The sequence below is a fragment of the Tamandua tetradactyla genome, chromosome 7 (genome assembly GCF_023851605.1).
Source record: "Tamandua tetradactyla isolate mTamTet1 chromosome 7, mTamTet1.pri, whole genome shotgun sequence".
Taxonomy (NCBI): domain Eukaryota; kingdom Metazoa; phylum Chordata; class Mammalia; order Pilosa; family Myrmecophagidae; genus Tamandua; species Tamandua tetradactyla.
In genome coordinates, this window is record NC_135333.1 from 48,970,208 (window position 1) to 48,982,385 (window position 12,178).

General features: G+C 50.2%; 1 protein-coding gene across 12 annotated transcripts in view; it reads left to right on the forward strand.

Moving 5' to 3' along the window:
- Positions 1-12,178, forward strand: part of FRMD4A (FERM domain containing 4A) — a 452,880-nt gene that overhangs the window by 362,393 nt on the left and 78,309 nt on the right. For all 12 annotated transcript variants that reach the window (XM_077169372.1, XM_077169370.1, XM_077169369.1 and 9 more), the window contains exon 12: positions 9,216-9,292. In XM_077169372.1, coding sequence (XP_077025487.1) covers positions 9,216-9,292 — 77 coding nt within the window. The remainder of the gene's footprint in view (positions 1-9,215; positions 9,293-12,178) is intronic.

Sequence of the window (12,178 nt, forward strand, 5' to 3'; positions counted from 1 at the left end):
CCTGCAGAAATTTTTTTTCCCTTCATCTAGGGAAAGAAAAAAAAAGGAAAAAAGAAAAAAATAGAGCTTTAATGAGGGCCAGCCCTGCTAGAAAGACAGAAACTGCAGAGCTGAAGCCCTCAGCTCCAGAAAACATCTACCCACTCCCTCCTTTCTGGGAATGACAAAAATTGTGGACAGGACACAGAAATGCTCCAGCAAGAATATCGCCCAGAGAGCAGCCAGCAGAGGTACCCAAGGCCCGTTTGCAGGGCCCGGATGTGCAGGCAGCCATTAAGACCATGGGAGCCCCGCCCCAGGGAGCTCCAGCAGCCGGCCTGCTTGGCCACCTCGCTCTCTGGGACACTGCCCACCAGGAAGGCCCGGGGCTGTCTGCCTCCACCACCCTCCTCGTGCCATGGGACCCAGCTCTGCAATATGGGACCTCATTCCCTGCAGACCAGCTCTTAAGACAAGAGTGTTTTAAACTACAGACAAGCTGCATTAAATAATTATTCGCAAAGGTCAGGCCATGGTGACTCAGCAGACAGAGTTCTCGCCTGCCGTGCCAGAGACCGGGGTTCGATTCCCGGTGCCTGTCCGTGCAGGAAAAATAAATAAATAAATAGTAATTATTATTATTCGCAAGGACCCCTGGCTGGCCCCTGAGCTGTTTTTCATCTGCTTCACACAGATCACACGCATGTGGAATGTCACCATTTTATCTTTTGCTGTTTGTTTTTAGCTTGATAAGGCAGAGTTTTAGGTGTGAGGGTATCCCTGAATTTCCAGGTAGAGCTGGTTGCAACCACTCTTTCCTGTTCTGTCCTCTTACCCCAAGGAGTCCTGGGTCAGGGGCCTTTCCAAGATGCCATCCTTCTGGACGGAGCTACCAAGAATCCGAGTACTGACAACCGCCATCCACGCCCCCACCCCAAGAAAATACAAAAATGCAGGTTTCCCCTCCCTCCACAAAGTAATCAAAACCTGCTCTAAAAACAAAAAAGCAAAAAACCTTTAAAGCCATCCAAAAAGAGCTTAGTCTTTGCCATAACAGGTGAAATGGCCCATCCAAATTATTTTCCCTAGATGTACCAGGAAAACCACCAAGAAAGTCAGAGCACGTATAATTAGCCTTGATTTTCTTTTAGAAAGGAAGAGCCAAGAGAGATAAAGCTGCATCGCCGTTCAGAACCCACCCCCACCCCCAGTTTCGCTGCCATTCAGACATTCACCCTCATACAACTCCGGAGGCGGAGGCGCATTCTGGGGAGGGAATAAATCACATCAGGAGGCAGAGGGTAGGGAAGGAAAAGCTTTCAGCTTCTCTTTAAAATATTTACATTTGCCAAAGCTTTATGGTGAAGTCTTTCTGCAAGAAACGGCAAAGTACGTTCAAGAAAATAATATAGAGAGGCCCCCTGAGGAGGGGGAGTGTAGGAAATCTGGTCCACTGGGGAAAAATAAAAAAGCCCATTTCTCTCTAGGCTGTTAAGTACTTGTCCACCTCCTTCTCTCTTTCCCCCTAGCAATGACTCTTAAACCCAAGGAAGCTAAAAGGTTTTTGATGGGTTAAAAAGATCCCATCCATTAGAGGCTCAGGTTCTGGTCCCCTGGGCATCTGTCGCTGAATTAACCAAATCAATTTAGAGTCCTCATTGTCTGACCAGTGGGGAGAAAGGAACCGCCAGAGGACCATCTTGATTCCATTAGTAGGTCTGGCTGCCCTGAAAAATTAGCCATTGTTTTCCTTGCTGGGTGGGTGATGAGTTGCAGAGTCTCAGAGTTGTCAGTTCAGGGCAGTGCCTGAAGCCCACACCCATCTCCCAAGCTCATCTGTGGACAGAGTTTGCATATCTTGAGAACCTGACTGGTGCTGCTACAGCCCACTGCAAAATAGTGATCCATAGTATAATAAGATGCTTCCTTCTCTGGGAAGTGCTTTCAGATCAGAGGGAGTAGCAGTAAGAGGGGCAAACTTTGGTCAAATTTGCAGTGACCCCTGGATATGGCTGGATAAACTTGGAGGCAGTGAGCCCACGGAGCAGGTGGCCAAGGCTGGCAGACGTGGAACGAGCAGGAATCCCGGGTCTGACTTAGGCTTGCGTTGTAAAAAAAATCCAATGATTGGAGAATAGTTTTAGAAATACCCAAGTGTGTCTGGCACCGTTTTAACCATCTTTCAAAGAAAATGACATGGACCCGTACTTTGGACTGACATGTATTCAAAATATTCAGTACTTTTATTTTTCACCACTAAGAATAATGTGAACATGCAGATGATGGAGGGAAAGGGCACCATAATAGCCAGTATATATTGACTGCTAATTCTGTACCAGGTGCCATTGTAAGGTCTTTATATATATTAATTCATCAGTGCAATGGCCTTAGAGAAAAATATTGTTGTTTTCATGACTGTTTCACAGACTGGGAAAATTAGAACAGAGCAATAAATTTGCCAAGGAGATGTGGCAGGCTGATGGGCAGGCTGGCTTTAAAAACCAGGCTTTTGATCTATACTCTATATTGTCTTGCATCCGTAGGAAATGTGTAAAACAAACTACTTGATTTTCAAATTCCCAAGAGTAGGCCTGTGATGGTTTCTGAATTTACAACGCTGACCTTCCTCCAACCCGTGCTTAGGATGCAGGAATGCTCCTTTTACAAAGGAGGGAGCTGAGATGGCAGTGGACTTCCAAGCCAGGGCCACCCCAGAGGGCGCCTACCTTCCCAGTCAGAGCTCTTGCTCCTAAAACTGATGCGCCCAAACGATAGTATAGAGGATGATCACAAACCTTGATTATTTCAGATTAGTCTTCATAAAGAGGCCCAGAGCCTCCACAGCATTTTAAAGGCCTGGGTTCAGAAACCAGATGTTATCACCCAGTTTGCCTGTGTCTTCCCAACTAGATTGTAAACTCCCTAGAAATGTAAACGCATGTCAAAGGAGAAGGTGCGGAGACCTTCCCCTTTCTGGTTTTCACAACCCAGGCTGGAATGTCAGAAAGGAATGGGGTATAGATGTTGCCTAAAATCCAAGCCCCTTGCTTCCTTCTTTAAGGAGAAAATAAAATATGTTGATTGCTCATGCAACCAACATAAAAAAAGATAGATTCCCTGGCATATGGCGTCAACCCAGGAAAAACGTAGACCCTCTTCTGTTGTCCCCTAGAACTGGCCCTGCCACAATCACAGAACCTCATGGGGGCACCTGATAAAATCCCCAGAGGGCGCAGACCTGGGCTCTCTCCAGCACTCGCATATTAGACTCCATCCACTTCCCTTCTCTTATCCTGCAGCCTGCAGGAGGTGGAGCTGCTCATTTTTATCTGCCCAAGGCATCATGGCATCTGAAGATTAGTGAGGGGTGGCCCTGTTTCTAGAAAGTGAACAGCACAGAAATGAAATCCTGATGTGAGTTTTGTGGTTTGGCTGTCTCATGTTGCATGCAGAGATGATAAGCAGCCTCGGGTCTGATTCTTTTTGTAGGAGAGCACCTTGTTGGTGTGTGGAAAGCAAATGGTGCCATTTACGTGGCTGTTCGTTTGGTTAAACAGCAGATGGAAACAGCTTTGCCCTCCCTCATTGTTCAGTCACTGTGGCATGGTCAGAAAGGCCCAAGAAAATGTATATTTTGGGTAGCACACTACCTAATATAACTTGCTGGTCAGCTTATTCAAACACCATAATTACAGGGAACCATGAGAAGGGAGTGAGATCTTATTGGTTTGTACAGGTTGGTGTGATGCCTGGTGCATCCTGGAGGAGCTGGGCAGAAAATTAAAAAGTGTTTGTGGGGTCGCCTTGAGGGATTGGGAAAAGAGGTGGAAGTGTTGAACTTCCCCACCCATGGAAGACCTGAGGTTCTCACAAGCATTGTGGACTACCGATGTGATGGGTCAGGCCCTCAGTCTTGGGGCTTGTCCTTATCAAACTTATTCTTGCAAAGGAGAAGCTAAGCCTATTTATAATCATACCTATGAGTCACCCCCTGAGAACCTCTTTTCTTGCTCAGATATGGCCTCTGTGTCTAAGCCAACTTGACAGGTGAACTCATTGCCCTCACCCCTACCTGAGACATGACTCCCAAGGGTATAAATCTCCTTGACAAAGTGGGACATGACTCCAGGAGATTAGCCTGGCCCTGGCATTATGGGAGTTGGAAAGCCTTCTTGACCAAAAGGGGGAAGGTAAATGAAACAAAATAAAGTTCCAGTGGCTGAGAGATTTCAGATAGAGCCGAGAGGTCATTCTGGAGGTTATTCTTATGCAGTACATAGATATTCCTTTTCAGATTTTGGTGTAGCTGGAGGGAAATACCTGAAACTGTTGAACTGTAACCCAACAGCCTTGATTCTTAAAGATGATTTTATAACTATATCACTTTTAAGGTGTGAATGTGTGCGTGTGAAAAACCTTGTGGCTGACACTCCCTTTATCCAGTGTATGTACAGATAAGTAAGAAAAAAAGACAAAAAAATTAATAAACAACAGGTGGCATAGAGCGTATGGGATGTTTGGGTGTTCATTTTTACTTTTATTTTTATTTTTATTGTTTTGGAGTAATGAGAATGTTGAAAAATCTATTGTAATGATGAATGCACAACTATATGACGATACTGTGAACCACGGATTGTACACTTTGGGTGGTTATATCTTAATAAAAAAATATTGAAAAGAAAAGACAGAGCCCTGGACCAGAAGCCACGAGACACAGCCCTGACATGGCTCTCTTATTTAAGCCCTCATGCATTCCCATGCCTCATCCTCGCTGCGGGGAAGGAGAGGCTCTCCGTCTGGGAAGCGGGGGCTGGGCCCCCTGCCCGCCCCCTGGTTCTGTGTAAGGGCCCTTCTAGCGAGGCAGGAAGTTACTCACAGGGAGGTCGTTAGCCTTGGCGTGACTCAGCCTCCAGGCCAGGCTCCCTGAGGTCCTGTCACCCCGCCAAAGAGCACTGGACCGAGGTTCCTCCCCATCCTCTACTGCCACGTGGCCTGGGAGCAGCTCCCCCTCCCCAGGCACGGCCCCGGCACCCCATCGCCACTTCCTGGGGAGAGGTGTAAAGGAGCTCAGGTCCTTCCGTGTCCCCACTGTTAGGAGTGTGGCCGTTGGCCCATCTCTGTCCCCAGCCTCACCCTCACCCAGGACGGGGGGCTCCACGGGGACCACTCACAGGAACCAGGAAACAGGTCCCGCTCACGAAGCAGGTTTTGTGGGCTTGCGCGCAGGCTCAAACGTGGTATTTATTCGTCCCTCTTGTTTGCTCTCTGTGGGATAAACGTTTTCCCAACTCAGCTCTTACATCTTAGCACATCAGGGCCCAGAAAGGGGGTGAAGGGTCTGGTGGAATCACGGCAGCTCAGGGTGGGAAGCAAAGACTCCACATCCCGAACCAGCCTCGGCCCTCGGTGGAGCATTTCCTGAGCGTCTCTAACTTGACGTTTTCAGTGCAAGCCCCTAGGATGAAGGTGTTTCCTTATCACTGTCTTGGGCGGTGCCCGTCCTGGGTAGAAAACCCTGCCGTTTAGAAAGCCAGGGGAATCGGCTGTCCCAGGAAAGAATGGCTCTATCTTCGTCATCCCTTATAAAAGGAAAGGAAAGCCATTGTACAGGGCTGAAAAAAAAATGGATTCCACGCTTCCCGCTCACAGCCCTGCGCTTGTTTGAACAGACCATTCCACTTTTACCTCGGGCCGCCGATTAGTGAGCGGTCCCACTAATTGGTGTGGGCCAGGGGCCCTGCCTGCTCCTCCCGGTCCTTCCCTTCGCTTCCTGTGTTGCCGTAGGCAGCTTTCCCTCATTGTTCAGGGCCTCATTTTCTCCCAAGAAATAAAATGTCCCACTAACTCTTCCCTGGGAATGCTGAAAGATCAAACAACCATGGCAAGTGACATGCATAGCAAGGCCTTCATTTAATAGGTACTAGTACGTGATTGCTGATTGCGTGCTTAAGCTTTCTAATTAGCTCCTTGGGCATAACTGGTCAAAGAAGTTACATAGACCCTGCCTGGCCCAGCCCAGCCATGACCACGGTCAGGAATGGGTCTGCCATGTCCGTTACATGGACTCCCAAAGGGCAGTGCCGTCCCTGCCTGGTGGCAGGGTCCTGGTGTTGGGTGGAGGGCCGGCCTGGGCCCGGGATGTCCCTGTCTGGGAGTGGTGGACAGGGCTCCATAAGCTACGGGCAGCAGGGGTGGGCAGACAACCCCTCCTCCCTGGAGAGGGTGGGCCTTTAAGACACCCTCTGGGGCCTGGGGCAGCTGCTCCAGCCCCTCCCCTCAGCTCTGCTGCCCTCACACCTGCCCTTTTGGGGTGTCCGGCCTCCCCAGCTCTTCCTCTCTGCCCTATGTGAGACAAGGATCAGACCCTGATTGCACTCGACGGCCTCCCCTTTGCTTTGGGGGATCTTCCAAAGTGCCGATGTGGAAACCCACTCATCACTTACCTCCTTCCCCCTTCCTTCCTGGCATTTCATTTGCAAACAAAATGAAGATCCATGCTTCGTGCAGACTTCCTCAGAAATCCGCTGGTCTGCATCCCCTATTAAGATTGCCTGAAGGCAGTCCTCCTGGGGACAGCCATGCAGGGCAGGACCCCGGGGTTCAGCCACAAAGTGGTTGAATTTGGGGCACTGACCACCAGAGCTAGCCGGCCCAGCCCCATCAGGGAGCACTTTGAGGGAGGCCAGCTCCAGCTCTGCTCTGCAGGAGCTGGGAGGGAAGGGCTGTCAGGGACCAGCCCCTTGCAATATCCCCTCCACGCTGGAGCTTTCATAGGGTCGGGAAGGAAGGGACTTCAAGGACGGTGGGGTCTCCCCAAGCGCTCTCCAGGTTTGCTCATCTCCTGACTGAAGGGAGAAGCTCCTGGGGGGCTTAGGAGGGCATCGGACCCAGAGTGCCCCACTTGCAGAGGGTCACTGACCAGGACAGAGCCCCAACTGGCAGCTCTCCTGAGAAGGACTAGCTTGGGGCCCATGCAAAATAAAGGTGCAAGACCCTCATCAAGAAAGAGTTAAGGACATCAAGACCAAGAAAAATAGGCATTCACCCAAACGTGGGGACTTGAGTACTGGCCTTGGGACTAAGTCACATACCTGGGAGGCTCCTTTCTTTGGAGGAAAGGGAAGACAGAGAGAGCGGGAGAGAAAGAGAAATTCCCACGATAAACATGGTGTGTCTAAGAACGTATGTGTGCATGAGCGTGTATGAATCTATGAGTGTGAAATGAGCAATCTGGCCACATCTCGTCAGTGACATGTACTTAAAGATTTCCACCCCACCTTACCTTTTTTTTTTTAGCCCCAAAGTCAGCGCCTGAGTTATGAAATTTAGGAATTATTTCTGCCATTCAGGAGTCATTCCCTTTTATTTGCTGCGATGCAGGAAAAGTGAGAACAATTAGGGATAAGAAGACCTAAAGTTCTCTGAGCGCTTGCTTTGCGGGGGTTCTGTGCTAAGGATCTGTGGCCGCTCAGGTCATTTGCTCCCGCTTCTCCAGCCCCCTGGCCATCCTTCACTTGAGAGGGGCTGTGATTGCCATTTTACAGATGGGTAAACCAAGGCTCAGGTCACACAGTTCAGAAGCGGGGTAGCCCAGGCTCGAGCCAGGGTGGCTGTCCATCTGACCACTTTGTACTTGTCATTACTTCCACGTCGTGGGGTCTGGTAGTGCTGGAGCTTTGTCTAACAGCTGGGGAGACGGAGGGGAACTGTGGGTGTTCCCACCCAGGGGCCAGCAGAGCCAGGTCTGTGTAGTTGAGGAAACACAGCAGCATTCACTTGGGGTCGGAGTGGGGGGCGGGGTGGGCAACGGGCTCTGGGTCTTTCGCTGTGCTGCAAACTTCTCTCCACCCACTTGAAGCAGACCCTCACTGAGAAAGAAAAGTACAAGATTCCCTGGGCTTCAGAGCGAAATGTGCTCTGAGCTGCTGATTAAAGCGGTAGCTCCTTCGTAAAAGATAATGATGTCCTCCTGCTATTACTTCTGCAGAGCAGGTTGTACAGATCCAAGAATGCGACCATTTTTTATTCCAGCCCAGTTTCTCTCAGGACGAGTCCTTTCCCAAAGCATCCGCTAATGGTGCCCTGGGCCTGGGATCTGAGGTGGGGGGAGGGGGGATGCAATCGAGTCTTAAGGTCGAAGACCAGGGGGATCCCAAAATGCATATTCCTCAACTCAGTGGGCCAAGGGTGGGGAAGTCCAGGGGAAAGGATCAGCCCCTCCTAGGCAAAAAGACAGGAACAGAAGCCTTATTTTATCTTCCTCTCGGCAAGTTGAACTCAAATTCTACGTATAAAGAAGGCAATCCAATACCCTCACATTTCTGCCTACATACACACACACACACACATGCATGTGCCTATCTATGTATATATGCATATATATGGATGTATATGTGTGTACACACAGATAAATGTATATAAAGTTTTATATATATATGTAGAATTTAAGCCTCTCTTGACGTTTCCCAGAGAGTTAAGTAATTTTCCCCTCATCTGATGAAAGGACCCTGTCCCCCTAGCAGTTAGTCATCTTAGTCTACTCATTCTCTGTTCCAAAGGAAAAGGACCATAGAGACGTGAGAGCCAGGGACTCTCCACCGTGCGCTTTCCAGAAATGCCTTAACCACACTGCCATCCACCCCAACCCCAGACCAACCAATGATGGTGGTCCCTGGGGTGGTCCCTGGCCAGGGCATCCTTGCAGGCCCCCAAACTCTTGATTGCTTTATGCTGCAGCCAAAAGGATGGGCTGGGCAGGCTGGGACAGTGACCAGACACCCCTTCGCCAGGAGGGGCAGGAAGTGGATCCCGCCAGGAGGGGGCGGGGCAGCCGGCCAGCACTGCCCCAGGGGGGCCCCGAGCCCAGCCCCGCCTCTCCCCATGCCCCCGCCCTTCGGAGGGACAAGTCTGCAGCGCTGGGACCCGCGGAGCAGACAAAGGCTGTCCGAGGGCAGCAGCTGCCAAGGGACTTGTTGTGCTCCGGTTAGGAAAGCTGCAGGAAAATCCACACCCACATCGCCCGGGCCTGAACTGGAGAGTGGGCGTGTATGTGTGTACGCTGTGTGTGTGTGTGCAAGTGTGTGGGTGTGCTTTCAAGCAAGAGGCGGAGGAGAAGCAAAACTCCCGGTTTGCTTTGCTTTGATAAGGAAACTGCCAGTTTTGGAATGAGCCGGCAGAGAAGAGCACAGCCGTGCACCCACCGCGCCTGGATTTAAACGACCTTGTTTTCTGTCCAGATATTCCAATGGAGACAGTTGGAAAACCTGTATTTCAGAGAAAAGAAGTTTTCGGTGGAAGTTCATGACCCACGCAGGTAAGCGGGAAAAGTGCTTTCCTTCCTCCAAGGCACAGCCTGGCTTTGCTTTATGGTCATACTTTGTGCTGTCACAGTCCGTGCTCAGTTTGGGAAGGCGGGAAGGTTGGTTGATTGCGGAGAGCGGAGTTCAAAGTAGACAGTAAAGCTTGGTTTTGTCCTAAATATGATGATAAACTTGGTGCATCCAGGAACCTGTGTGTGTGCATGTGAAATGAGTGATCCCACCGCATCACATCTAGCTGCACGTGTTACACGCTCATGTGTGTGAGATTGCCCTGCATGCCCGGGCATCTTCGGGAGGTTTTGTCACTCTTCATAACAAACACTGAAAGAAACTGGCAGAACTCTGGGTCCTCTGAGCTTGTTGCTGCAGGAGCTGGGTCTGAAGGATTGCTTGTCAGAGCTCCTGGCAGTGCCCAGGCAGGACACTCAACACCAGAAGGCATCTAGAAGTGAAGCAGATTTGCTAGACTATATGCTTTCATGAGCTTTAACTGTAGGGTCTTAGAGTTGTGTTGTTTTTCTCTGTGCCCAGGTTGGTGTCCCAGAGAACATTAGTGTGAAAACCTATGTCCTCTGAGTCACATGCCAAACAATAGGGGGTCTAGAAGCAGCAGGCTGGGTGTGGAAGGAGCTCCGGGCAGCGCAGACCCAGCTTTTCCTTGCTTTGTCTGCCAGCTGCCCTAAAATTGTATACAGCCCATAAACAGCAGCGAAATTCCTCCACAGCGGCCTGACACCTAAAGAATAAATCACTGTAGACATGTCCAAAAACAGATTTACTCTACACAGAAAGATGGGACTCTCCGGAAGAGCCAACGTGAATTTTGGACACAGCCAGCTCCAGCCCCAGCCCCAGCCCCAGCCTCGGGCGGGCGGAGAGTCTGGCCCCCACCCACCTTCTCCCCTGGCTCCTGGACTCTCAAAACTAGTTGCTCCGGTAAGAGGGTGAGGCCCTCCAGCGCCTGCGGCCAGCGATAGCCCCCATGGGGCGGCCGCTGAAGTGCACCCAGCGGCTTATCTGGGTGAAGCAGCCACTCCTCGGGAGGGCTAGCATCCAAGAACGCTTCTGAGGTCCCGAGTCTTTGCAGTCAGGCAGAGGCAGTAGCAATGAACAGAAGAGTAACTTGCCAGGGGCCCACCGAGGCTTTCGCAATCAATGACCCTGCTTTCCACAGCAGGAATCCACTCAGGCAGGCCCAGTTGGTGGGGAGGGAAGAGATACTGACAAGTCTCGTTCCAGCCAGGGAGGAGCTCGCGGTGATTCTTCCAGATGACCTGTTTGGGACTTAGATTCTTAAGAATAGGAGAGGAGGGAAACCTTAAGTGTAAAAACAACAAAAAGGATTTTGCCGCAAGTCAGATGCAGAAAGGGAATGCTTGTCAGAAAATAGTTAGGGGTTAGAATAATCCAAGCAGAGGGAATAGACAGCCACCCATTCTGGTGTCCTGCTGGGAATCCTCCTACCTCAAAGACACTCCTAGGACGAAGTGTGCGTGTTCTCTGAGTCTGTTGTCTTATACCTGATGTAATCCTTAATTCTCTTCCCTTTTCCAAGACCCAGGGATACAGGGAAGCATCCAAACCTCACATAATATAAGTGGGCTTTTTTTTAGTCTTCTAAACAAAAGGCTTTTTTTAGCCTTCTAAACAAAAGTAATCCATCTCATATCTGTTGAGTAACTTCTTTGTTCAGTGATATGATAGGGTGCTGGGTCCCTAAAGAACCACTGGGAAGATGGACAGAAGAAGGAATTTAACATCTCGAGTGTCTTCCATGTGCAGACTCTGTTCTAAGCACTGCATACACCTTATCTTAATGGGTTCTTGCTGTAACCCGAGGACATAGTGACTACTGCTTTCCCTATTTCCCATAAGGGGAAACTGAGGCACAGAGCAATGCAGTAACCTGCTCTAGGTCACAGGCAGCTAGTAAGTAATAGAGCTAGGATTTGAACCCAAGAAGTCCAGCTCAAGAGCTCATGCTCTTTACTGTGACACCGTGTATGAAGCAGCGTGTGCCGAGTGACAGATGGCACCAGCTATAAATGCAGAAAGACGAAGTCACTCAGGCCAGCAGAGCTTCCCTCAGAGGGCGAGATTTGAGCTGCATCTCCAAGGGTGAGAGGGATTTAAAGGGATGGGGTAGGCCCTCCAGGTGGATGAAGATGTCAGACAGGTAAGTGCAGAGATAAAGGGATGAGGTGATGTTGGGGTAGAGGGCAGAGAGAAGTGGAAGAATGAGAGGCAGCCTGAGCAAGGAGAATTCTCTCCCCACTATGCTGAAATCACCCTTAGTACCATAGGCTATCCTAGAGAGGGGCAGGTAGGGGCAGGGGTGAAAACTAGAAAAGTAAGTTGCTCTAAGTGTCCTGACTTTGAGTGGGGGCAACCTCAAAACTGTAAAAACCAGGACTTCTCACTCCCAGAGCTGCGAGTGTTTTTTTCCCGTGTCATGTTGCTTTCTGAATGAGATCTGCCGTCCTCTCGCTCAGTGCAAGTGGAGGAGAGAAGGTTAACGTAATTGACTGCGTGTTGAGATGGGGTTGAGGGGGTCAGCCCTTCCCTCCAAGTCCGGAAGGAGTCGGAACAGAAGCCCAAGGATGGGAACTGCCAGATACAATCATTCAATTAAGGTGTAATCAGTGGGAAATTGAGATTACAGGGGAATCAGGCCTTGCAAAGAGGGTTTCCTGCGCCATCACGTTGGAGCACGGCCCCGTGGCCCTTTCCAGGTGGGGCCCAGGAGATGCTCTCCCGTAGGTCTGCTCGTTGCCCACCTTTCTTCCTGGGCTTCTCTATGCTTGGCCAGCATTCCGTTTTTAAGGTTTAAGCAGACTGGAAAAGTCGGTGGGCTGAGAAGGACCCGAAGGGAAAGATGA